General features: G+C 36.5%; 3 protein-coding genes across 6 annotated transcripts in view; 1 reads left to right on the top strand and 2 right to left on the bottom strand.

Annotated features, from left to right (window-relative positions):
• The first annotated feature begins 3,918 nt into the window (after positions 1-3,918).
• LOC139987808 (serine/threonine/tyrosine-interacting protein) lies at positions 3,919-6,540 on the top strand. Of its 2 annotated transcripts, none has more exons than XM_072004519.1 (5): positions 3,919-4,113; positions 4,514-4,615; positions 4,690-4,841; positions 4,937-5,125; positions 5,199-6,540. In XM_072004519.1, exons 1-5 carry the CDS (start codon positions 4,075-4,077, stop codon positions 5,398-5,400), a joined length of 684 nt encoding a protein of 227 aa, XP_071860620.1. In that variant the 5' UTR covers positions 3,919-4,074; the 3' UTR covers positions 5,401-6,540. The 2 variants fall into 2 exon arrangements, with proteins under 2 accessions (XP_071860620.1, XP_071860621.1); XM_072004520.1 differs by lacking the exon at positions 3,919-4,113 and adding an exon at positions 4,126-4,169.
• LOC139987809 (NPC intracellular cholesterol transporter 2 homolog a) lies at positions 5,545-7,922 on the bottom strand. Its single transcript, XM_072004521.1, has 4 exons — positions 7,594-7,922; positions 6,468-6,578; positions 6,195-6,379; positions 5,545-6,114 (listed from the first exon to the last, which is right to left on the bottom strand). Exons 1-4 carry the CDS (start codon positions 7,676-7,678, stop codon positions 6,031-6,033), a joined length of 465 nt encoding a protein of 154 aa, XP_071860622.1. The 5' UTR covers positions 7,679-7,922; the 3' UTR covers positions 5,545-6,030.
• A 957-nt stretch (positions 7,923-8,879) lies between these two features.
• Positions 8,880-26,480, bottom strand: part of Nlg-4 (neuroligin 4) — a 263,284-nt gene continuing 245,683 nt past the window's right edge. For 2 of the 3 annotated variants that reach the window (XM_072004516.1, XM_072004515.1), the window contains exons 11-14: positions 15,296-15,629; positions 14,683-14,946; positions 14,030-14,192; positions 8,880-12,925 (exon numbers count right to left, since the gene is read on the bottom strand). In XM_072004516.1, coding sequence (XP_071860617.1) covers positions 12,776-12,925; positions 14,030-14,192; positions 14,683-14,946; positions 15,296-15,629 — 911 coding nt within the window. In that variant the 3' untranslated portion in view covers positions 8,880-12,775. The remainder of the gene's footprint in view (positions 12,926-14,029; positions 14,193-14,682; positions 14,947-15,295; positions 15,630-26,480) is intronic. The other variant, XM_072004517.1, reaches the window with a different exon arrangement.

Raw genomic sequence — 26,480 nt, 5'->3', positions numbered from 1 at the left:
CTTTGGGCTCTTACATCGTATCTAAACTTTTCTTCTTCAGTAGCAAAGTTACACAAAACGTAGCGCGCGGCACGCTTTTTCTAAATTGTACGTTCTCACCGGACGAGGCGATTGGAAAAGGTGAATCATACTTCGATCGTGGCGAGCGATAGAAATTCGTGCTAACTTCTCCTCCCCTGAATACGTGAAATATCAATTTGTTCGGAACTTCTTGCCAAAGTGAATGCTTTTTAAACATCGCTGCAACAATTAGAGAGCAGTGATGAAATCGAACGATAAGCAATAACCGTACGATGGGCTAAGAAACGCGTTGAAATCGGAACCCAGGGGAATTTGCATAAGCTAAAAATTGCAGTATATATACATATAATTTAAATCATATCACGAGACTCGTTAACAAATTGATTTACACGAGACAAATTGTGTACATGCTCGATTATAAATGTGCTAAATGTACACTTAACGTCTATATACATACAGAATAAATAATACACCGTGGTTTATTATCGTTAACACCTCGTATAAAACATAAATACGTTAATCTTTCACGACTATGTTCGAGTCTGTAATAAATTGTTTGTACTGTTGGGTACTCTCTGCATTTCAGTCTTGTACGTAACGAAAACGATAACAAATTTCTTATGCCAGGAAGAGTAAGCGAATATTGGTAATCTGTTGCATCTGCTGCAAAGTGAAAATACTCATGAAAATACTTGTCTTCTTTCACCGGAAGAACGGGACGCGATAAATCATCATGACACGATGCATACGTGACGCGTTAGCAGCAGTTGGATAAATCGTAATGCTGAGAGTTAAGGTGGTCGTTTCTAATACATTCCCTCGGTGCATTTTTCTTCTCGTTGGATTGCTGAATTTGTCCTCGTGAACCTCGATCGCTCCCGATCGACGAACGGCAGAATGTGATTTCTTGTTGCTTCGGTGATCGCGTTTCTTGACGTTCGCAAAGTGGACATTGCCGAAGGGGCAACGTACCGGGTGACCTGACAATTAGGACTTGCCGGATTGGTTCTCGAAATAATAAGACTTGTTTTTCCTAGAATAGACGAGAAAAACGGTGGAGCAGTTAAGTCGCTTATAGAGTTCTAATAGCTTTGAATTGAAAGAATTAAACAGGAGAAAGAAGAAGAAAAACATAATTTATTTCAAATTGATAATAATGAAATTGGATATCTAACAAGGAAAATTCGTGATTAGAATCGTAGTAATACGATTGTCCAGTTTCATTGACATGAAAAATGATATAATTATTGGGCAACTTGAGACTGAACGGAATTCAAGGAATAGCAAAACATTATTCCTAATTTCTCTACATTCCTAGGCAATTATATAGAACAGAGCCTCGAGGGGAGGGGGAGGGGGGAACGTACCGAGTGAACCAATAGATCCGTGTGAGTATCTCACAAGAAAGAAAAATGTAGAATCGGTACTATTTATTGTGTGAAAATTTCTGTGAGAGAAAACGATTTTAGGATTCTTTTGGTGCGTTCACGTGCAAATAACTCAAAGTTAATCTCGAAGGGAAGAATGACGAAAACGAAAAATATAAATGACATCTCACCATCGGGAAGTCAAATTTATTACGCATGGTGATCGATGGTTCTGTGTGTCCAACGCATGCCTAGTGCTCTAGATTCGCGAACCATGGCTAGTGATTGCAACAATCTCGGTGCTGATGCCCTGAGGGCAACACGGATTCCCATATCTGCGAGCGTTCAACACGCCAACAAGCTTAGAAAGTAAACTTCTATGCAGCAGGACTACGCCGTCGGCAGTTGCCTGCTTAATTATTTAATTATACGGACCACGGTGGCGGCAACCATGTTACCGAGGAGAGCAAAGATCTAACAACCCCTATTTAGTGTAACGTGATGCTAGACGAGAATAGATATTTTAAAGTATCTTGTGATTCTGGATTCTGGACCAAAAAGAGTTTGAAATTCACTTGTATAACGTATGCTAGTATTATAGCCTGAAATATCGTAATTTTTCGTTGAAAAAGAGAACGAAACGAAGGCGAAAGTTGTATAAATTTCATAATTCTCGACAGGAAAGCGATAGAAACAGTGAAGTATATTAAGGAAAACAGCATTTGCTTATTTGGGAAATTAAGCACCTAATGTTTCGTAATACCTTCCTATATTATGGAAACTATTATCCTGTGTACATAATTGATTTTTCCTATTTATAGTTTATCGACAATTAAATCTTCTAATGTTGCGTGACCATGACAAAGTGGATTCTATCAGCGTAATTCTGCAATGCACTGTAACGATAAACGATAGATATCCGTAGAATAGCACCATTCTTCGACAGATCAAGGTCAAGTTGCCTCCGCAATTTATTATCTACAAGAAATTACGATGTACAAAGGAACAACCAAGAAATTCATGTTACGTTAACATATTTCGTTATATCAACGCCTCAAGCAATTGCTTCGTGTATCCTACCAACTTTCCAAGCATTCAAGCAACTCTAAGCATCTTTCAACTCTGCATGCTTAACGCTGTCAATGTTCAGTCTTATAGTCACAAAAAACCAGAAAACCAACAAGTGGATTTGCATCCTACAAAGATTACCCCCAATCTACTGTGACAGCCATGTTTTAAAGATTTCATTGCCATAATTAATGCTTAAAGTTTTAAGAAACTACGATAGAATGAGTCTGCAATGTAATATCTTATAGGGAGACAATGATCATGTTGAACACCTCCAATTTCATGGTAAGAATGGCCCAAGACATTAAATTAAAGCACGTATATAGTCACAGACTACTATTAGTTACATCAATTATAATTCGTGACCAGCGCATTACGAAATAATGGTCAGTCAGGGTGCGAAAGGCGAAGATCTGCTGATCAAAATTTACGCACTTGGTTAACGTAACAGTTCGCGCAAATAGCTATTTTCCACGGAAGCACGGGCACCGGCGCGTCTATGAAATCTATCAAGTGTTCCGGTAAAACGCGTATCAAGCACGCACACAGAATTGCGAGCTGATGCCGCTACATGCATAGACTTTCATCGCGAAAGCGTGGCGATAGTTATAGAAAATTGTATTACGTCCCGGAAGAAAATACGCGCAGGTTACCGCAACAGGGAATCGGTGCCTCGTAAAATCTTGTATTAAACAGTTCGTAACTAAATTGCGTTGCCCAGCTCGTGCTCGTGGCCGAAAGCATACCGTTTCCCTTTTCTTTGTAGAACGGGAAATCTTTCTGCTACGCAATTCGGCTAACGATATCGTAGTTGCGCTATTTCTGAGGCGATTTTAATCTAATTTCCTCCAAACTCTTATCGTAATACATATCTTAAAATTAAAAAATAATCCCTCATATGTATTTGCTATTATAAGATTTATTTAAAGAAAATCTTTAACATTCCTATGCTTGCACTTGTTCTTGTAGAACGGTCTAAACTTATCTATAATTATTAGAATTCTAATATATAAAAATAACTAATTGACGAATAAGATAACTAATATTATCATAACGTACAAAAAAATAGATTATGATTAATAATACTTTATTAAAAATCAAACATCCGCCATTTTTAGAAAGTCTCATTAAATTTTCTCTAAAAAGCATAATACGACAATATATACAAATTTTTATATAGATTTAGTATAAAATTAATTCCTACAAAATCATACAACAATTCAACATTTACAAAGAATCATAGATAGTAAAATTAATTTTTCTATTTCCGAAAATCAACATCAATTAAATAATTTCTTTAGAACATTAATTAAATAATTTCTTTAGATTTTCTTAAGACAAAAGAACGATTATTTTATTTACCGGCAACTTATTTTATATAGCATAGCTTCTAGTACTTTGCAATACATTCTTAAATTTTCTAACAGTAAAAAGAGATATAGAAATGTAATATAATTTGGATATTCTACACTAGAGAACGCCTTAGTAGCTCACTATATTACAAATGGCCGCTGCTTCAGGAAACAATATCGAGATCGCGGGAAAAAGCATATCATATTTCTTATTTTCTAATCTACAGTCGAAATTTTTACACGTTTAAGTGCGCAAAATTAGTGCTATGCTGTCTCTAGACAATAATGAATCTCATCACGATAAGGTATACGGCTTGCAATATCGATTTTAAATTGTTATAAAAAATGCATTCTTTGAATTGTAGGTTATATTATTTGTTACTGACATATTTTTTCTATTTGTATATTTTCAAATATGCAACTTTCTTCATTTTTATGTTTTATCATTTTTCGTGCGAACTGGTAAAGCTAATGTTGAGATTATGCTTTTTATGCATATTTCTTGTTTTATGCATATTTCTTGTTTTATGCATATTTCTTGTTTATATTTTTGCATTTGACATTTCTGTTATTGTTATTAAAAGTAAATCTCACTTGTAGTAGTTCGTAGTTTTATTTATTGATAAACTTCCCTTCTTGCAATACCTTATATGTTGTGAGCTATAACAATTAACTATAAGAGACCAAAGAAAGAATATTTTATAGGAAGCCACTAAAGGCGAATATGACAACATTCCAAGGATATCTATTTATGCTAAAGCAGAAAAATCAAATGAATGGACGTATACAATGAGAAGGGATATGCAGGTATATCAAGTGTAAATATTATCAAAAGATACATAAAAGATATATAGTTTAAATTAATAGTTACTTTACATTAGGAAGTAATACCTGGGTTATATCTTGGCCCATATAGTGCAGCTATCAAATCACAACTACCATCTTTATTACAATCTGGCATAACACATATAATATGTGTTAGGCAAGACATAGAAGCAAATTTTATAAAGCCCAATTTTCCGGATAAATTTAAGTATGTAACATTTATGACTTAATATAAGTAATTAACTAGTAAAATTGTTTCGGAAATGATTAATATATCAATAATAATTCATACTAATGTCACAGGTATCTTGTTTTGAATATTGCTGATACAGCAACAGAAAATATTATTCAGCATTTTCACAAGGTAAGAACATTTATTGATGAAGCTTTAAACTCTGGAGGTCGAGTTTTAGTACATGGTAATGCTGGAATATCAAGATCTGCAGCATTAGTTTTAGCATACCTTATGGAAAAATATGGACTCTCCCAAACGTAAATTCCTATTTTTCTTCTTCTGTTCGTCTTTATTATTAAAAAAATTATTGAAATAATATGATCTTTTTAGACGTGCATATGAAATTGTACAACAAAGAAGGTTTTGTATAAATCCTAATGAAGGTTTCATGGCACAACTGAGAGAATATGAACCAATATATCAAGCACAGCAAACATCAAGACATAGTTTATTGACACGAAGAATCAAAAGAACTATCCATCAAATGGATACTGAAAAAACAGAGGATAAATGTGATAGAATGGACAGTTGATGTTTCTTTAGTAAATGCTAAAATTACCAAAAGACGTACTCTAAATTAAATAAAAAAAAAAATAAACCATAAAAAGTAACATTTGTTTACTTCGTCGCGTTTTGAAAAATACCTAAACGTATGGGCATCTAATAAAATCAGGAGTCATATTATTTAATTTCTAATATAATATACAGAAATTAAAAATTTATTGCAATATGATTATCTTTGTATTAGATAAAATAATTATTCATCTAGACAAACAAAATACTACAGATTTAAACATTTCTCTTTTTAAACTAATTTATAACAACATACAGGTTTTAAACAATTTGTTTAACATAAATCCCCACTACTAACCTTACTTTTTATTTATTCAGCATTTAAGTTTGTAGCACATTACGTATTTAAAAAAAAATACATTCGTTTTTTGTTGCTACAATATATTATATTTTTACATTGCCAATGCACTAATTTCAATAAAAATTGTATGAAACTTTATTTTATCATGTATATTAAGATAATTTAAATTGCAAAACATAAAAAATTAAATTTTTTACTCTTATATTTTATATATATTTCATACAACTTTTGTAATGTGTATATTTTTCTTCAAAACTAGAATTACAATAGATTCTGGATTAATTTTACCTATTTGATTCGTGCTGGAATTAATATGCAAATAATATCTTCATTGTTCTCATCTTTCAGTTGCCACTTTACAGTAACGCTGACCTGTAATTTAATGATTTATAGAATTTACTAATAATGTATTTGCAGCAAATATAGCTTAATAAACTGTCACTCTATAGTACCTTAGGATAGGATTTTAGCACCATTAATGTATTTTTATAGTGTAATGTGGCATCACCCTTCTTTAAGGGACATTTAATGCCAGAATTAGGATCTTGACAAGCATCTGCATTTGGCAATGGGAAAGGTATAGGAACATCCATCACAATACCATGCACAACTGCATTAACTTTTGAAACATCTTTATCTGCAAAATTATGTTTAATTTTTTAACTGTTTTGTGTTCAAAAGCAAACAGACAAAAAGAAATAGACATCTTATGTGAACATACTAACCAACTGTAAAATCAATATTAATTGTTGCATTTGTATTTGGTATTAAATCACATACAGATTTATTCATATCACAGTCCAGAGTTACAGACGTAAATTTTCCCACTTTCGAGCCTGTACGAAGAAAATTGTGTTATCAATAATTGTTATTATCTCACTAACATATTCTTACACTGTTTCGAATGAGAGTCGTTTGCACATATTTATATACATATACAAAATTATGTTGATAATTTTATTTATTATGATTAGTCATATGTACACCGTTTATGTAAACAAAATTTCACATTGACAATTATAGAGAAGTTGTAAGCTCATGACTTTGAATTTCTGAGACAAGAATTTCCGCCATTTTTACGATTGTATATTATTACATCAATTGTATGCTACTTAACCGATAATTAAGTGGTATTCTATTCAGTAAAGTGTGTTTTCTTAAAATGAAATAATTTTACATTTATTTGTGATAATTCTAAATTGGAAGAAAACAGCCGTTAGTGACTTGAACTTGCAGTTTTATTAAATCGCCCTTAACGCGAATAAAAATGAAACTGAAATATAATTATAATATACCATAAGATCAGCACGGTTTTGGACCATGAAATTTAAATGATGAAATATTTAACGCGATTTCTGAACTTATTTCAATTATCTTCATAATAAAAATGATCAAAACAAAGAAATCTTATTGGTTATCAATCATGATTGTGTGCGTATGTTTTGTTTATTGGCTATTTATTCAAATACTGTATCTATATCGCTACAGAAAAAATAATTTTATTATTAAAATAAACAACAATTTCAATTGTTGTTCTATACTTATAAAGTACTTTATAATATAAATATATAATATTGTTAAGGTAATCAACGAATAGTATTGAAATGTATATTCAATTAATTTATTATAACGATCATGTTTTCCTTCAGTTCTTTTTTATATGTTACTGATAACCGATACAGCACAACAAAGCTAATTATATGCAGCACGTTATCAACATGATGTTATTTTAATTTGTTTAAAACAGAAATACTATTGTTTGTAACTTCTACGTTCTTCTTTTGTTGCAATATTGTACTTCTTATCGGGGAAAAAATATTCATAATTAAAAGTAGTGAAATCGAAACTTACCACAATCATCGATATCGATGGCTCGACAAGTTGGTGAGAAACTCAGGTAACATAGGACAAAAATTACAGCAATCCTTCGATACATGTTGTTCGTTTGGAGTCCGCGCAGCTATTAAACTCGGTGTACGTTGTACGAGGCTCTATATCGAAACAAACATTAGCCTGCTATTCTCAGCAGACATCACGTCACTCACGCTGTTCTTACATTACGTACATATCTTACGCATCAAATTGCTACCACCTACGTCTAATGATAAGTGTGGTATACAATTTTATCGGGAACAATTTTAGATATATGTATATGTAGATGTACCACGTTTAATGTTATGATTTGTACTTTACATATTGCATTAAAATTTGAAACTGGCATTTAATTAGAAATCTGAGCAAAGAGATTTTACTCAATATATTAGTGCTCAATTGTTACTTAACTATAGAAAAGATAATAATAAATGGAATTGAAAAGCAAGGTACTCGTTTATAGTATTAATAATATTTGAGGATATAATATGCACAATTGCAAACGGAAAGCATTATATATATATATGATACCGTTTAAATGAATTGAATTCTTGAAACTGCATTCGTATGGGAATAATTTGTACGAAGACGAGTTCGGATGCGCGATTATAAAATATACTGTCCTTATTTTTAGTTTCATAATTAATATTAATTCCAATCACAACTAATGGTAATTTTATTCCATGCTAAATTGGTAACGGAGTGACGCGGAAATGATAAAGACACTTACTATGTATGTAGGGCAATGTTGGGGCCAAGAAACCCTGATGCGCCATCTCCGTGTGTCTGCGAAGATAAAAGGTATCGCGTCCAGCGTGCGAAAAAAACATGCACGCGCACCTACATACACATAAAGACGCTTGTCAATTTCAGTCGTGAGATAAATCTTCGTCAGTGGATAAATATGTATGTACATATATTAAATTACCTACTGCTAATAAGTTTTTAACTCAGTCGTGAATATTTTATCATATGGAAATGCTCTAACTTTTCTCAAGGTGTCGGTATTTCAGAATGTGAGATACAAAGTCTCGTATAATGTCAAATCTATTCCATATTTAGTCAATGCTAATGTTAACCCAGTCAAACAGAAAACAAGGAGCAACTTCTCATGTAATATTTTTTGACTGTAATTTATTTCAATGAAAAAACATTAAAAACTACGCTTAAAAGTTCTCATTACGTTGTTCAACTCATTAAAAATTAACAAGATTTGAATAAATCGTTTGAATATAACTTCTGGGAAAGATATTTAACACATACAATTAATATCACCATGTATTTTGTTATATATTTACAATTTGATAACAGAAACGTTAAACATAACAGACAGCCTTGCCTTCGACCGAAAGATCTGTTTCAGGCATTTTTCGATGGAACGCGAGGCCAGCTAAAAATCACATAAATGTAATAATATTCGCCATAATAAATTCATTACAATCCATAATATGTGTATTTAATATATGTTATTTAAATTTCCTTAAACATCTGCTTAACCAGCTCACTATCTCTTCCCGTTGTTATTCTTTCCATTACCGATCATGGTTTCTTCTTAATTAAGTCTACTATTACTCGCTTCTTCTTTAGTCTTATATTCGGATTGTCCATACTTAATGATATTTATTACGTAACTTTTTCACGAAATTCCGCAAGTCATCTTAAAAAAGACTTTATTCGGTATAATGAACATTATTTCTTGTTTCTATTCATTCACGATGATGCTGAAAATGACCGATAAATTTTTCAATCGTATCATACAACTTGGCAAGAACATCGTACACATCCTTCGATTTATTTTATTTTAATTGCTTAATTGTATGTACAAAAAACTTTGATTTTCTCTTTTTTTTCATATTAACACGTACTCTTTTCTTTAAGCTCGGCCTTCATGTGGTGGTTCCATAAAAACAAGATTCTAAGTGGCTTAACCATGGAAACTTCCTTTAACGCGTTCACTGGGTGCCTGGGTAATGTTCGTGATTTGAACATTTAAAAATGTTTCGCAAATTTTGATTCCATTTGTCGTATAAATAGTAATAGAAATAAATATATAATTTCGCTTTTGATTTGATTAAGGACAGCTTGATTAGTTGACAACAGTGAAAGTGTTAAATTCTGTTCAGTGGTTAACTCTTTGAAGCATATTCTTTGAATGTTCTTACGTTGCATAAAGTGAGGTGTTATTGAAAACTGTATAACATTTACTAATTATGGCATCGAAAAATGTATCTAACGGTGAATCAGTAAGTATAATAAAAGTTGCTTACATATTAGTACAGATTAGAGTTTTATATTCAAAAATTTATTTTTCGGTTGTTTATAACGGATCGACAAAAATTTATTAACAAATTTACTTAAGAAGGTTTTTTAGTTTCTTTTTTATAATTTTACAATAACGTCTATATGATACACTCGTCGCATGATATTGAATTTTGAGCATTTAGAACAATGAAAAATAGATGATTAGGGTAAAACGGTGCTTCAAAGAATCAAGTCACATTGGAGTAACAGTCTCTTTTATTCGAACCGACCGACGAAATTCTTTTTTTACGTGAATTTACGTGTCCAGTGGCAGTGTGTTATACACGATAACAGTGATGTTAATTTTTATGTTACATCTATACGTATTTCTTTATTTTTACAAAAACATCGCGTACACCTTGAATCCAATACGAATCGACTAATTTCTTTTATGATTTTTTTCTCTTTTAATGATTTAGCATTCTAGGGATCTTTAATTACATCCACTTTCATAGTGTATAGTTTAACACGCATGTCGATTCGTAGTTTCGTAAACTATACGGCCCGATTTACATTAGCGATTTAGTTACCTGTGATTACCGCTACTGTACAGCTTGATTTGCTTTACCGACTTAGCCATATTGTAATTAAATGTTATGCAATGGCTTCTCTGATTATGAGATACTGGATGAAATATCACATTCGAACATACTCGAACTGTAATCGAATTACCATGGAATGACAGAAATTGTTTTAATTTTCTTCAGAGCTAGATTGCCGTATCTTAATAACGAATCATTTCTTAAATCTTCTTTTTAAATAAGAAAATAACAATATTTTTCCCTATATCGTAACTAGGTAATTAAAATTTGAATAGGTGTAAATCGAGCCTTTTTCACGTGATCATTTTTCATTCAATTTCCCTTCGCTTTCTGTATTTCTTCTTCTTTTTTTTTTTTTTTTTTTTTTGTCAATAGTATACGTGGTAATTCGAGTGAAACGAAATCTCCTCTCTGGAAGATTTCTCAATGTTACCAAAAGCGTAAAAAAGATGGTAATTGCCCACACTCCATTTCACAAACGTTCATCGTCGGAACGGCATGTTTTGAAAGCGTCGATCAGTCAGTTTGATTTTCTTTCGTGAAATGGAATCGTTTCGAATTACGGTATTACAATAATTAATGGGACGAGGTTGAACGATATTGTTCATTGACGATCGAAGCTTTTGATTGACGAAAGAGAATTCATTATATCAATATATGTAAAATCAGATATTTCAATTCCATTTTTGTGCTTGAACCGAAGGAACGGCGATCTCTTTTGATTCTTCAATATTATTTTCATATACATATTGAATTAAAAACATTGTTATGAAGAACTTTGTACTTGAAGCATTTAATGATAGTGTGGTGATTTTGGTTGTTCAATACTGTCCGCTTTTTCATATATTTCTTTATGAAATTTTATAAAAATTGATGCTTAACGATAATCTCCTTGTACTATTGTATATAAATTATGATACTTAAAACTCGTATAATTTTAATCGATGATATTAATATCGAAATGAAATATCTCAGAGATTATAATAGCAAAAGATGGACGGCCCATTGTGTCGTATGTGTGAATAAGGTATCTGTTATCTTAAATCAAAGACAGAAATTCGAATTAATTTAACGTTCGATTAATCTGTAGTATTTGCATACTTTACAATAATATCGTATCTAGAAATTCTTTGATCAATCAAAAGCAAAATCGAGTCGATTCGTCGTCGAACGCATTTTTTACAATGATGATTTGAGCGCTAATGATCTCGCACACTTACACTTTGTAACGTTTACAGTCAATTGTAGGAAGAATAAAATGAAAAACAGAATGGGGAAAAACGATTGAAACGGACGATCAAACTGTACGGGATACGAGTACATGTTTTCTTAGAAAGTAGCAAACATGTTTGGCTTTCACTTATGGTATAAATTCACTTTTTTGTCTTTTTATTTCATTAAATATATACAAGGAACATCTAACATCGTAGTGGATAGCGTTTTATACACGAGTCTCCATGATCGATTTCTGCTTTGAGCGTCTCTCTCCTCTCGTAATACGTAGAATTCATTATTACTGACTAGCTAGCTGAATGTACTCATTTGATTTCATTATGGAACGATTCCTTCTTCTTTGATTGAAGTACGATCAATCATAAAAAGAAAGTCGTCAATCTTATTTTCATGATCTTTGGATATCGGAAATTTCCATTATACTCGCGATTTATCTATCATTCTCAATCACGATAAGGTTCTGGTATCCGTCGAAACACACGATTCAAGATTTTTCTTTTCATTTCGTTCGTCTAAAGGAATTTAAAGAGAAATCTACTCGATAAAATTCAGTTTCGAATTTCTCCTATTCGCACCATATCTCGCAGTTCCTATATAAATGTCCTTATAAAACTTTCGATAAACTTCATTCTTTTAATCTTGTCACAATTTCATCATTTGAATTCCTCGAAAATTCCCACGAAGCCGCATTTTCTTTCTTCAAATTTCACGAGTACCTTTAATTCTTCTTCGTCGACGAATACCGAATTCTTCTCTTCCCTATATTCTTCGAATGTTCCTTTAATTTCAAGAAAAAGCTGCATTTACTGCCCCCCTCCGTTAGTTTTTGTAGCGCGTCGTCGTCAACTGGACGATGGAAATGGAAAACGGTATAAGCTTTCAGGCCAGGTACCAGTCGAGCGTTGTTCGCTGGAATTTCGATGGAATATTCCTAAAAGAATTTTTCCTCAGAGCGTTGTTTCGAGTATTTCGAATTCATAGGATAGAACTTGACTGGCATTGACGAGACGCTGTATTTTTGATGTTATTTAGAGCAACGTCGATGCCGTGAGAACGTCCGGCACGACTGGAGGGGGGTCCAAACATCACACTATCATCTCACTCATCGTAGCTTGGCACACACGACTCGATACGGTGGCATTCTGCAACAGGGGCTGGTTCTCGGGAGGACTCTTTGCTCGGGGGGGTGGTGGGGCTCTTGGTACTGTCAGATGTATGGATCCGTTTGGTGGACCCTAAAATTTCAAAATAGCGTTAGAAAGGAGAAATTTCAATACTTTTCATTGTTGCTAGACGATTGAGTCTAACCAATATTTCATACGTGGAATATTTGTACGTTTAGATAATTTGCACGGTAAAAACGAAAGGACCATTTCGATATTTTCTTAGGAAATAAAGCGATTTAGCGGAGCAACTTAATTATCGAGCATGAAAGACCAAAAGATGGTTCTCTGTACCGTAAAAAATAAACGCCACATTTTGTATGTCGAACTAATTTTTAATTCGATCGTCACCTCTGTGAGAACGCCAGGAAATTTCGCTTCGTTAATCCGCACCGTGTCTTTCAGGAAGGTTCTAGAACTTTCCAAGGGAAATTGAAATTTTCGGCGGAAAAAAGAAACGAAAATCGAAATAAGTATGAAGGAAAAAGACGAAAGTTGGAGATTCGTTTTAATGAAGTTTGTCGCCGTCGTCATCTCTACCAAATCTACGGAAATTCGCTAACAGGATAAAAGGGATGGTACCATCCGCCGTCAAAATAATCACCGCGCCGTGGAACGTCAAGAAGAAGCTTTCCCCGTTGTAAATTTCACCTGGTCAGACTTTAGCAGTTTTAAAAGCTCCTTAATAAGATTATGAATGGAGCTTCCAAAGGCCGTAGCTCGTTAAAACAGCGGAAGTTTCTTAAATCAACATGGTAAGTACAGAGGTCCTCGATCTTAACGTCATGAACAAACTCGTTGTTTCTGGTTGATGGATATTACGAGATATTCCGTTTGTAGTATATCCTCTACGTTTTTTTTAAATAAACAAAATAAACAAAATAGTTGATATTGAACACCGTGTTTATATTTTGTTCGATGCGACGTCTAGATTGTCTAGATTATGGTGCAAGAAGGGTTTGATCTCGTTTGAAGAGAAATTTCGTACTTGAGTAGAGCAATTTTTGGGAACGGTGTACAAATGAAATAAATGGAATCCAATAGAGTAATAGAAAGAGATTAATACAAAAACAAGGAGAGGTATGGAATTTTTGATTGACGATGGAATTTTATGAGACTTCATTCCTCTATCTAATTGCGACACGCAAACGTTGGAGTAAAATGACTGACTCTCACTTGGGTTTGTGCATTCATGTCCTGTATGACGGAAGCTCGGGGAAGAGTGGCATGCTGTTGCTGATGTTGCTTTTGATAATGGTGTTGATGAGGCAACGTGTGAGTTCCCTGGCCCTGTTGGAGAAGCGTGTTGGGATCGTTCGGAGGGCCTTTCATAACGTTCCTGGAACGACGATCGATCGTTACGAGCTTCGTAACAGTTACGGATTATATGTAATTATTGGTCAACTGAATGCGTCGCTACATTAACGTCGAACAAGAATCGTGCAATAGGGTGTATTGGGGGAAAAGGTGGCCATCGATGATATAAATACGAAAGGGTGGTATGAGAAGCTTATTTACAAGATGAAATGACGATAAAATGATGGATGGTATAATTTCTGATTTGATTACAAACTATTACAAACAAGGGATAGTAAGAGTATTGTTTAACATCAGGAAGCTTATGCGAGCATTGGGGCAAATATCATTAACGAATTTATGACCACCTTTTCGATAATCTCCTACATTGTGTCGTTAATAATTTCATTTACACCATCTGATTAAAATTAAATTAACTTTGATACAACTTGGTACTTTCGGACTCTGTTTTGTGAATATATTTGCAGTTAGCGAGAAAAATCGATGTTACGAAGCTTTGAAAGAAACTATACCTTCTCAGCATTTCGTTCTCGACATCGACGATAACTTGACCGCTTCCGGGGAAATGAGAATGCGGCGGAGGCGGTTGTTTGAGCTCGGAGAAACCTCGTGGTCCGCACTGTTGATTTAACATTTGTTGCTGCTGAATGCTTTTTACCGCGAGTTTTGTTTTGTCTCTTTGATAGTAAACTCCCGCAAAAATCAGCACGTTCAAAACCAGTAAACTGCATCCGATCGCGATTGTCACGCTCAAAGCTGTAGAATATGCAGCGAACCTATGGAAAGAACAAATTATTTACTTCTTATTATTCAACCAGATTTCATTATTTCTATTTTATTCGCACTTAAAACTTGAATACTCTCTGTTGATAAAGAAATCACGCATATCTAACATTAGTTCTGAAATCTGAAAAGAAAACGAACCGAGAAATTTTTCTCAACTAGAGAAGCAGCTGTTTTATAGTAGCTGGTAAAAATAAGAAAGACATGCTTTCATAATTGAGCAATTCTGGCTATCCGGTTTAGCAAATGCATAGACAATGTTCCAAAGATACAAAGACAAGGAGTAGCACAGCAAGGTACTTTATTAATGTTTTCATTACGTTGAAATTGCTTATTACGTACCCAGCTGCATCCAGGCTAGCCAGAGTATCTGTACTGACGTTATGAACGTTCTGCAAATTCGTGCTCTGAATGTAGCTAACACACGTGGCAGCATTGTAATCTGTAGTGGTTGGTGGTTCGGTGGTGATGTTCTTCCTTCTGAATTCTTCGCTGATCCTGCTCAGAGGATCCGGTCTCACCGAGCCATCGTATAGGCTAGGGTCCGAGTGTCCACGAAATAGATTATGCCTGGAATCCACATCTTCCATTCCAGCTCGATGGAGTTCCGGCACGAGGCGAAGCCAAACAGACAGCTGATGAGCTCTGTAATGATTCTTCATTTTTGGCCTCATACCTGAAAAGATAGGATAGAAGTATAAGATTTTTATGAATAATTATGAAGAGTTTTTAGACAGATGGGAAGTAGAATCTTTTCCATTAAAGAAATCAATTGCTTCTTTTCCTCGTAATTTCCCAATCTTCCTCTTTTTTTCGTCGTATTGCTTTTAATAGCAAAAGATTCTGGAATTTATTGTTTACTTTTATATTTTAAGGGCTAATATCTCTCCATCAGTTCGATGGCTGATAAAATATGAATGACGCTTATGAAGTCGTGAGTTAGTTGTACCGATGGTCCTTTAAACAGTTTTGAAAGACTTCCCGTGTACAATGCCATTAACGGCGCGCAAAACGAGCATCGGCACGCTTCATAAAGCGTGCTTTATTAAAAAAGTTTTAGAAATCGTCTGATCGAAATCTTTATTGCTTTCGTTGTATTTAATATTCTGAAATCTCCGACTAGCAATGAAGATTTCTTCTACGAGGAGCTCTTCTATTCTATACGTTACAGTCGAAATTATCGGTTCAATGAGAAGCGCTTTTCAAGAAAAGATTTTAGTTCCAACCTTGTGAATGCTAGCAAAACCGCGTACGAGTGAAAATTTCATTCGAATAGAAAGACATTTCAACCGGGCGTGTCAGAGTTGAAGAGTTCCTTTCTGCTCTGCTTTTCTTTTTTCTTTCTCCCCGTTAGTATAAGTAAAGAATATTTCTTCGCTTAAAAATCCTACTTCTCAACTCGGAGATAAAGCAATGCTTTCGTATAATTTAACATACTGCAATGGTTTTGCTATGTTACAAAAATTGACCGGATTAATGAAAAAAATTTAAAGATTTTATGAAATTTTTTTTTCTGAAATGTACACGACTAGCTAAATAATTCTATCGTTCTATACGGCGAGAAATGTGGTGTAGGTACGACAGATTTGTTAGATTTCGAATTCGCATCTGCTTTTGATGTCCTGGATACGAGCGGTTGTGTAGTAGTGTCGTGGTTCCGTCGCCGATTCTCTGTGACGGTGAACAGTGTCGAAAGATTGGACCGTTATTCGATCCTCCAACGGCTGGACACGGACATATGCCAGGTGTCATGGTCAAATGGGAACGCGCGATATCAGCCGGAAATTTGGAAATTGCTAGAAAGGTTACGGATAGAGCCTGGTGAAATTGCGATCGGCATCAGGGAAACGTTAATTAGATTCGATTTTTTGCGGAAAGGACGGTTCAAAGCAGAAGTGCGAGTAATTAAAGCGGAACATGACCGACGAATTTGTCATTGTCGCGAATGAGAGAACGACCGGCGTGTGACAGCGTACGCGCATAAAACAATGAAATTAATGAAAATAATTCTCTACTTGCGTACGAAGATCTATGTTATATATTATTCGCTAAAATGATAACAGAGAATTTTGAGGAATATCAGAAATCTATTTTTATATTTTCACTTGAATAAATGAGCTTGATGCTCCTTCCTGAATTACTGCTATTACAATACGTTTCCATGGCGCGTCTCGTTGAATTATCAAACGTACCCTCGCAACGGTGAAAGAACATATGCGAAGTTTCGGTCCCAATTAAACGCGAAAATAAATTATTAACGCAAGCAAAATGGATTAAACGCAATTGAAAATTTATCCACGTGCTAAGCTAGAATAATCCTCGTCTGTCCAACGGAAATGCAATCAAACAAAGACTAATGTGATTCCTTCGTTTTATTCGATGCTTGGTCGAATTAACTCGACTATCCACTACGTTTTTATACTACGTTTTATACGCGCGTAATTTTATGCGTTTTTAACTGGATACGCCTCCGTCGAACGATATGACTTAAATCTCCATGGGCAATTGACAATTTCAGATTAGATTCCGCGTACAAAAGAATTTACTGTTATTAAGCTGTTTAAGTTACGAACGTAGCTGCATGCCAAATAGGACGAGTTCGCTTAGCACGCAGAAGCCGGAAACAGATGCCAGAAATAATATTGCGTGTAGTTGTTGCGCCGCGTTTCTCCGTCACATTCGATTTCCGGTATTGCACGCGTCAAGATGCTTGATACTTAGAAGTCTGGATCATCGGCAATCCACTAGACGCGGGATAGGAAAAATGAATTTCTTCGAGCTTAATGCCGCGTAGTTTGCGACACGTGGCTCGAAATTCGGGTCTTTCACACGGGATATTGGATGGTAGAAATATGCGAAAATGAAACTCGCGCTTGTCTATCGAGCAAAATCTATTCTATAAAGAAACAAAGCATCGTTGAAATATCAATGTCAGCTACGATAAAATTCGTTCGGAGGTGATTCAAAGCAAAACACGATAGCGATGAAATTCGTTGAACGGTGAATTCGACTGATAATTAATCTTATTAGATTTTTTCACATGACGCAACGACTGTGGTCGTTTGAAAATTGAGATTCACGGTCTCGTGAATATTTCGGATTTGTCGCGAGAAATTCGCGTGCTTCCACGAGAGCGACGACGCGGCGCTTCTTTTTCCGTCCGTTATCATCCGATACAGTTGACTGTTCCCGAGTGATAACGACCGACTGGACGTTTCGTTCGAACCGTACACGTCTGATCACCGATAAAATTCATTTTTGTTTCGTGTACTCTACGGCTGTTCGAATCGTGTGTGTCGTTACGACTCGAAGAAGCTGTAAATCGATTTGGTTTATGATATCTCTACGCTAGAGATGGTTTACGATACGATTTTCTCTTTACGCTTGATTTCTTACGAGACCTTGACAGTTGTTTCTGGATACAGGATATTTGCCTCACGATTAATCACCGTGAAGGTTTCTGTCGGTCCAAAGTCTAAGCGCTTGATTCTTAAAATCTTTTAAAAACATGAGGTGGATATTATTATTAAACGTGTTGGTTGGTTTATTAACGAGACGAGTGATAACATTGTAATATATTAAAATCACTTTAAGTACAAGTACAGAGATAGTACATACATGTTGGTCGTAATCGTCGCTCGCTCAATGCTACTGTTCGACTCTACGCTCGCTATTCGACTGTATGACTCGCTATATTGATTCGCTATAATGACTGTCCTAGAGAGTGGTAGAGTCCTCAACCGGTGGTATTATAACTGTTAAGGTTATTCGATGTATTTGGAAATCAAAGAAACGCGTGGGTAAATTGTAAGGTATTGAAAGTATATATGTATTGTGAATATAAAGTACAATTTGTGGAATACAATGTAAGCTGATCCAGATCCGCACGCTAGCAATGTTACCCTGAGACTATAAGAACGCTGAAGCCAACGTCGCACGTGTGCCGCTTATGGTCTGTCGTCGACGCATTCTTTTGTCTATGCGCTATTGATGACCTCAGCGCTTGAGAAAACCGAAGACCAGATGTAGAGTTTTCCTAGAAGTGTCGATCACTTCAACAATAAAAAGAGCAAATGTAACTCCGGTTGACGATTACAAATAACAGCGATAATGTTTTGTTCGGAGTTTGTTTACCTTTGAACCTAGCAAACCAAAACAACGTCGGTATTTCAAGGCACAATAATACGAGTCTCTTCCGATTAAAATCTTCCGTTGACTCATGTACTGTATATAAACATATGCATGCTCATTTAATGATAAAGGTCAAGATTATTCGGTGACAGACCAAGATAATTGCAAGATTATTACGAGGTTCCACGATGACCATTCCAAGATCATTCAAAGATTATGTGAATATTGTTCAATATCAGGATTCGTATCAGTAGTTTTATGCATAAGATTCTTTTTTCTCAAGTTGCTAGGAGCGTTCTCTAAAGAGCGGAACTACGTGTTACCTGGAAAGCACCGCGATTCGAATACTTGAGATAAGTTTAATGTGATTTATTGCAAATCGAACGTGCTAACCGCACTTAAATATTGATGTATGCGGTGTCAGAAATTCTGGCCGCGCGAGAGCTTCTAGAAATCGGTCTCTCTGTATGGGTAGTCACGAGACCGACCATTCCGTATCCTCGGAATGTTTGACAACGAGTTCCGTAGATCGGGAATGGCAAACGCTTTCATGCGAGGATTTCCGTTCCTCTAATAGTATCGAACTTATCACGAGAGCATGGAAACCCGTGTAGTACGAGGTAGAAGAAGAAAAGCAGGAAATGAATTTGCGCACATTTTCACCATCACGTGAAAACGTTTTGACGCTTTCTTTTTCTCATTTCCCATCAGCCGATTCATCGAATTTCGATCCGTTCAGCGACCTCCTTCGGATACTCTGGATTGTCTCTCCACACATTTTCCACGCTCCACCGCATATGGAACATGGCATTCTATGATATTCTCCAAGTTCGACTCGGACTTGCTGATTTCTCTGTGCTGTGGCACCTAAGAAGTATTATATCCTTTCTTTTGAATCGACGCTTTTAAAACTACTCTAAAGAATTATTACACAAAGTAGTAAGTTTACTTGAATTTGTATCTTTTTCTTTTTTTTTGCTTGAATAAATGAAATAGAGAATTCTACGCAATTTTCAGAGTTCTTTAGAGTTACTTATTGCGATAACTCGGTTCCTCAGATAAGAACGAAACTCTGGATGAAATTCTAGTTCCAAATTCACGTTGACGCGAACTAGTCTCTGATGAGGAGACACTTTAGTCGACAAAGTAATCCGGGAAACCCCGTATATGTCGCGGCCACGCACGTATATATCCAGACCTAACGACTTATTCTTTTAAGACGCGCTAAAACTTCTGAAGGACGTCTTTCCTCCGCAGACGCTATATTCTCTTGACTTTTCGAGAGTGTGCCTCACCCAGAAATATCCCGATGCTGCTTCACAAAATAAAACGAATAGAAACCCAACGCAGTAGATAAGCTATGACGTAAATGTCAACACATATCTCATAAAAATTTTCTGCTTCTGTCGTGATGCGCATCATCTCTTCGTTCTTTGCTTCCCTCCCCCTTCCCCTCAACTTTTACAGTTCTCGTTCCGCATTTCAGGTAGCAGCTTCTCGAATTCTCCTCTTCCAATCTTTCTTCGAGTTTCGTGCTCTTTTTTCTCATCGATAGCTTTTTAAATCCTCGCTGGAGTCATGTAAAAAGTAATAAAAGAAGTTGCTTGATATTCTTTATACACTCGTCACAGCCATACTCGATCAACGCGACCGGAAGCAGCTAGATTTCTTTCGAGTAACACCGTGTCTCAGTATAAAATAAATCCTTCCTTTCTTTTCCTGGATAACTTCTCTGACATAGCGTATCGTAGAATATGCGAATCGCGAGAGCCATCCTTTCCTACCAATTAATGGAATCGGACGTCGGTTCAGTTCTCCAGTTTTCACGAATTTTCTTTGTCATAATCCCAACGGAGATCATTACAGGAATTATAATTTTGCTCGTACACGGTAGGATTGGATGTTCTTGTTGACTTTTCTCTATGTGTTTTTCCTCTTTCCTCTTTTCAGGAAGAAACTTCGTACGAATAAAACGGATTGAAGCAAAGCGGATAGACGGAAAATTAGAAATAGGTTCGTTAGTTACATAGTGCATTTGTGTTATTTTCAGAACTACGGCTTTGAAGTTGGAACAACTCAGAAATATGGTTTTATATTTGACCCTTCAAAGGTTGGTGTGATTTGCTTTTTTCTTTGAGACGGGCAGTACTTCCTCTTGATTTAAACCCGTGAAACATTTTATTTGCGAGTATAGTCGGTTTGCATCGGGATCGGTTGGAAAACAAACAGTATTTCTCTTGGATCGAGTTCATATAATTTCGATCTTCTACCGGTGAACATTTTTTCTATTTCTTTCATAGATCGAAGAACTGCAATTTTTTTGGATTCATGTTTTCCATCTGTAATATTGACGATATTAAATTCCCTTGAAACGCACGAGGCCAGTTTCCATTTCAACTTCGTCATATTGTATCCAAGATATCTCGAATCTTTCTCTCAATTCACAATGCGTTTTACACTATCCGATGAATTTTTTAAATCGCCATCGTTTCCGTGTTTAATTCATGCGTCTTTATTAAATTCGACCCAGCCGCTAAAGAACGGCCTCGAGTTCCGTCCGTTAATTAAACGAGATCGTGCTCTCGCGTTCTTCCACGAATACTACCAGACGTTTGAAATATGATTTTCCTTGGAGAGACGTCTGTCCTCGTTGAAAACGAGTCTCATCACTGCGATCGCATTCAGAAAGGGTCCTCCTATATCCCGATGAGAATGCAAGTTTTCTCTCCTTTGGCCACGTTCGAAAAGCCGCCAAAAGCAAGGAAACAACTTTACGCGTCGCATGATCTTGGAATTAGATTTCCATATCGATGCCTCGCTGGAAATCTCGAGACCGTTCGCTGGATCTCGAATCTTTCGCAAAGGATCCTCGTTTTCCATTATTCTCCCCGTGTAACGTTCTCTCGGCTGGTGTTTTTCTTTCGCGCAGACGTACAAAGCCGTTCTTCTCCGTTGGGGCGTTACAAAACGAAACGAAACGAAACATCGTCAGAAATAGGTCCTCGAACGCACCTTTCCGACCTTGTCTGCAAGGTTACGAGCCTTCGATATTAGATTGTTGTTAAGATTTGCTACAGTGGATTGACTTTATGACGCGCGCGTGACTTTTTCGCCCACCAGCAGATTTAAGATCGTCGTGTGTGCAAACGAGTGTTGCGTTAGCACGGTGTTCGCGTTTATAGCCGATGCAGAGGTAGAGAAGTTGGAAATTCGAAGCGGGACCCGACTGTGTCGTAAATCCACGGGAACGTGCGCGGAACGTATGCGAATTTTAGATGGCTGCCGCGTAAATCCTCGTTATTCTTTAGATCAATGCGTTCCTGTCGGTAATATCTTATTTTCAGAGGAATATTATTAGTGAAATATCGAAAATCATTAGATTCCATTAGCTATTACCTTCAGGTATATAGGAATTGGTAACAAGTTCGCAATTTCCACGCGTTTACCTGTTCTTCGTCTATAGATAGGAATTCGTATCGAAATTGGTTCGACCCCGTTAGGTTTTCTTTCCACGATGTTTCCCCGCGATTAAACTTGTGGCCAGCAAAGCGACGGAAATTGATACAACGAGATTGTTCCTCGCGAGCCATCGGGTGCCAGCGTCGTCGACCAATGGGAGTCTGCCGGCTGGCAATGCCACGGCTTCCGGCAGAATTATTGTCGGAGTTGTTGCTATTAACGGAAATGCGGAACTACGAAACCATAGAAGCCGAGTGCCGTAGAATCGTCCTCGAAATCCGTGAAAGCGGTTACACGACGCCAAACGACCGTCTACTCGCAAATTGCATTCGCCTTTGTCCTCCTCTCTGTTGTTTCGTCGTTTTGTCATAATCGTCTCTTTTCTCCTGTTTCCTTTTCACCGTTTTTTCTTTTATAGTTTTGTTTTCCCTAGTCACGTTAAGCCCACTGAACTACATATTCCGATAATTGTATAATCGCTTTAGCTTTTATGCAATTTTTCATAGCATTTCACGGCCGATAGAGAACTCGCAGAAAGAGAAACGAATATTCACGAATACTTTTCGAGAACATAGATTCTAATTTATGTCATAAAGCACGATCGCAGCTTATCATTGATTGATAGCTTTAATTTTCGCCATCGAACAGTTTCGTAGATGTTTTTCAATTTTATTTTTAAGAGATCCAATAAATTGTAAAATATACAAGCAAAAATCCAAGACAATTTAGTGTTGTACAAATGTTTAGAATGGACTTTCACTGTTACGTCACATTAAAACAGCGTTTGACGATTTACGAAAATGAAAGATGATACGAATAATCTAGAAATCGAACGTTGAACCAGTTCTACTTCTACGTAGTACTGCATGCCGTAGAACCGGCCGTGTGTGTTAAATGACAATGATGCTTGAAACTATCAACGCTAGGCGCCATTAAGAAAAAGTGTTTCAGAAGTGAAATATAAAAGGGACGTAGACAAGGCTTTTCCTAAGTCGTCGTTCCTAAGTTTTTCGCATTTCTAGAATCTTTAGCAATCACGGTGATCCAGTTGCGCGAAAACTCGAAAAATCGAGTTCTTTATCAACGTGTTCTATGCTGCACGCTGGGGTCCACGCTGGCAATCCACTTCGCTAATTCGTTTCAATTTTATCGCTCGGATCTAAAGTTTCATTGAAATTCTCGAATTTTTTTAAAACGTGTTAAAAGTTAAATAAAAAATTCCTATCACGATGAAATCTTGATTTGTCTTAAAAAGAATTTCCGAGAGAAGTTTCTTCGAGCGAAAAAGGGAGAGAGAAGATAGAAAAAGGATGGAAGGATCTGATCCACTTATTTACTCGCGGCCATTCTATTAAGCGTCGTTCGTTGCTGGACAACCGATCTGCTCACTCGCAACATTGTCACGTAGCCGGTGGTTCGCATTTGTGGTAATTGTCGAGGTAGTCTCAGGGTCATAGGGATGGCCCGAATCTCACAGATCTGGAACCCTACGATCTCACATGTCCCTCGTTTCACCTTTATCCTCATTTTGCCCTTTCCCTTGTCCATTGTCCTTTTGTCGACCACCTTAAATGTCCTCTGCTTCTTTATATTATCCAATTTCCTTTCTTTTTCTTTTTTTTTGCTAAATAGACACGACGCGAAGTTACTTACCGTCCAATTTCCTTTCTTTTTCTTTTTTTTTGCTAAATAGACACGACGCGAAGTTACTTACCGTCACCTACTTATCGTTTAATGAAAAAATTCTGCAATTTTTACAATCGAATCGATCGAGTTTACTCAAAATTATCGGATAAATACATAAACAGACGGATCTATGGATCAAAGCCGAACAGCCGATTTATGTGTCGTCGCATACTCTTCAACTCACGTCTAGCGATTTGATTTGTGTTCGTGCCAATTTGCTCCCGGGAACGGGATAAGCTTGCCCACCAAGGGGATTGCTGATGCCAGTATCGTGACTCAGGAATGACTTCCTACGGTGAATCCAAAAGCAGGAAGGATGTGAAGGAATGAAGGAGGGTAATGGAACCCTTGGGGATGCCCGGATCGCCTTCCACGCGCCTGATAGGAAGCCAGTTTCTTGCCTCCGCTTCGAAATTCTACGCTTCGCTTGTGTGCAATAATCGTAATCGAGTGACCTCTGGTGACAAAAATCAATGCTGCAAAAAAGAACGAAACGCCAATGACAATCTCTTTTCCCTCTTTCTGTAGTCCGTGAGGAGAACGTGAAATTGTTTCGACGGAATAGTAATCGGGTTTGATGGGAGCAGTTTCCGTTTTAATCTGTGACCGTCGTTAAAGTTACGAGTCTTCCTGACGCGTGATCGTCGTCCAGTTTTCACCGGAGCTAACTCCTTGACCCGATTCTCATTTTCTCTCCCCTTTGCTCTGCCACCTATTTAGATTTCTTGAGCGTTGAAATTGTGTACTCGTTGTCACGCGTCGATCGTCGTTCGACTTCTAAACCGATTTAGCTGACCTGGTTTTTTTCGCTTTTCGCTGACTGTATTGTCCTCTTTATTCTTAAATAGACGCAGCCCTTCCTTAAGAATCAATCATATCTTAAGTCGTGATGTACCGAGCTTTCGTTTCTTAATTTTCGACAGTCTTTAAACTGTTACAGAGAGTTTGCAATTTCTTCTTCTGTAACATTTCATTTTTTAGACTTTTCTAACGATAGCCATGCTGCGTACTTAATCCGTTCATCTTTCATCTTGATTTCTATTATACGATGGAGAAGAATTCCACGCTGTGGAACTCAGAGGAGCTGGCTAAACTCATGGACCACTAATTCGTGGTTTTTGGGGCGGACGCGACTCGCTACTTCTCTAATTAGAAGTCTCTTTACCCGACTTCCCCGACTAAGTCGTGTATCCTCTCTGTTAGAAATCCTTCTGACGTCTTATTGCGCCAGTTTTCGTGCTGAAGCAAGGCCACACCGAGGGAAACGCCGAGGGTGCAACGTCCAGCGTGTTATTTCATTATTATTATTACGCGCTGTTCGAACGGAATTCTTATCGCGATGACGGTATAGTTCTCGTAACACGTTACGCTTGTGATAATTTGGAAAAATTAAACGTGATACCGGGGACAAGCACGCTGTTTCTCGTTTCTTTCATCATTCTCTGCAATTACTTTTCTCCCTTTTTCTTTTTCTTCTGCACCGGTTCCTTACCTTTCTTCCAGTTACCAGTGCAATGAATTTCTCGCGGCTCACGAGTATTCTCCAGCAAACCATAACGAGGAAAGTTCCGTACGAGATAACTTAAAGAGGATAATACAGCCCCTGAAACGATTCTATCCATCTCGTGGAAAGCTCATGGTGGATTATTGGCGTGTGAATATGCAAACGAATCTTTATATTCTTTTCCTCTTCTAAGAATATATCATGGAAAGAGGGTGCCCTCCCTCTTTTCTCGTTTGAGGTAATTTCGAGTCCCAAAAATGGGACATATTGATCGCGTTATTTTTATTTCACCCTACACGATTATTCCTTCACGACTATTTATTTCCAATTTATCACCGTGGGATGCTATTTTTCACAAATCAAATTGTTTAGCGATAACAAGCTTTTTCTGATTGTCCGTTTTGTTTTTCCTCTGCCGAAACTCTACGTTCGGTTCAACTTTCAGTGCAATTAAGGAATACTATGTCGTTTTTTTTTTATTCGGGACACGTTGAATCGATGTGGTCTTAATGGATGCTCTATCCGTCCAGCTTGGAAACGTAAGGGGGATTTATTTCCCGGCTTCTGCGTGATTTCATCTGAAGCCATTAGCACCGAGCAGGAACGGTGTGTAAACATGTTATTCGAATTCCGTCTTCATATCCGTTTTCAGGCGACGCCGCTTACTTCTCAGAAGTGTTACTTCACAGGTTAACAAGAGAGAAGAGAAGGGACGAGCGAGAGAAACGGAGGAGAAAGGTCTCCGCT

This window comes from Bombus fervidus, chromosome 5 (assembly GCF_041682495.2).
Source record: "Bombus fervidus isolate BK054 chromosome 5, iyBomFerv1, whole genome shotgun sequence".
In the NCBI taxonomy this organism is placed as follows: domain Eukaryota; kingdom Metazoa; phylum Arthropoda; class Insecta; order Hymenoptera; family Apidae; genus Bombus; species Bombus fervidus.
The sequence above is the reverse complement of the archived record's forward strand: the minus strand, read 5'-3'. Positions and strand labels throughout refer to the sequence as shown.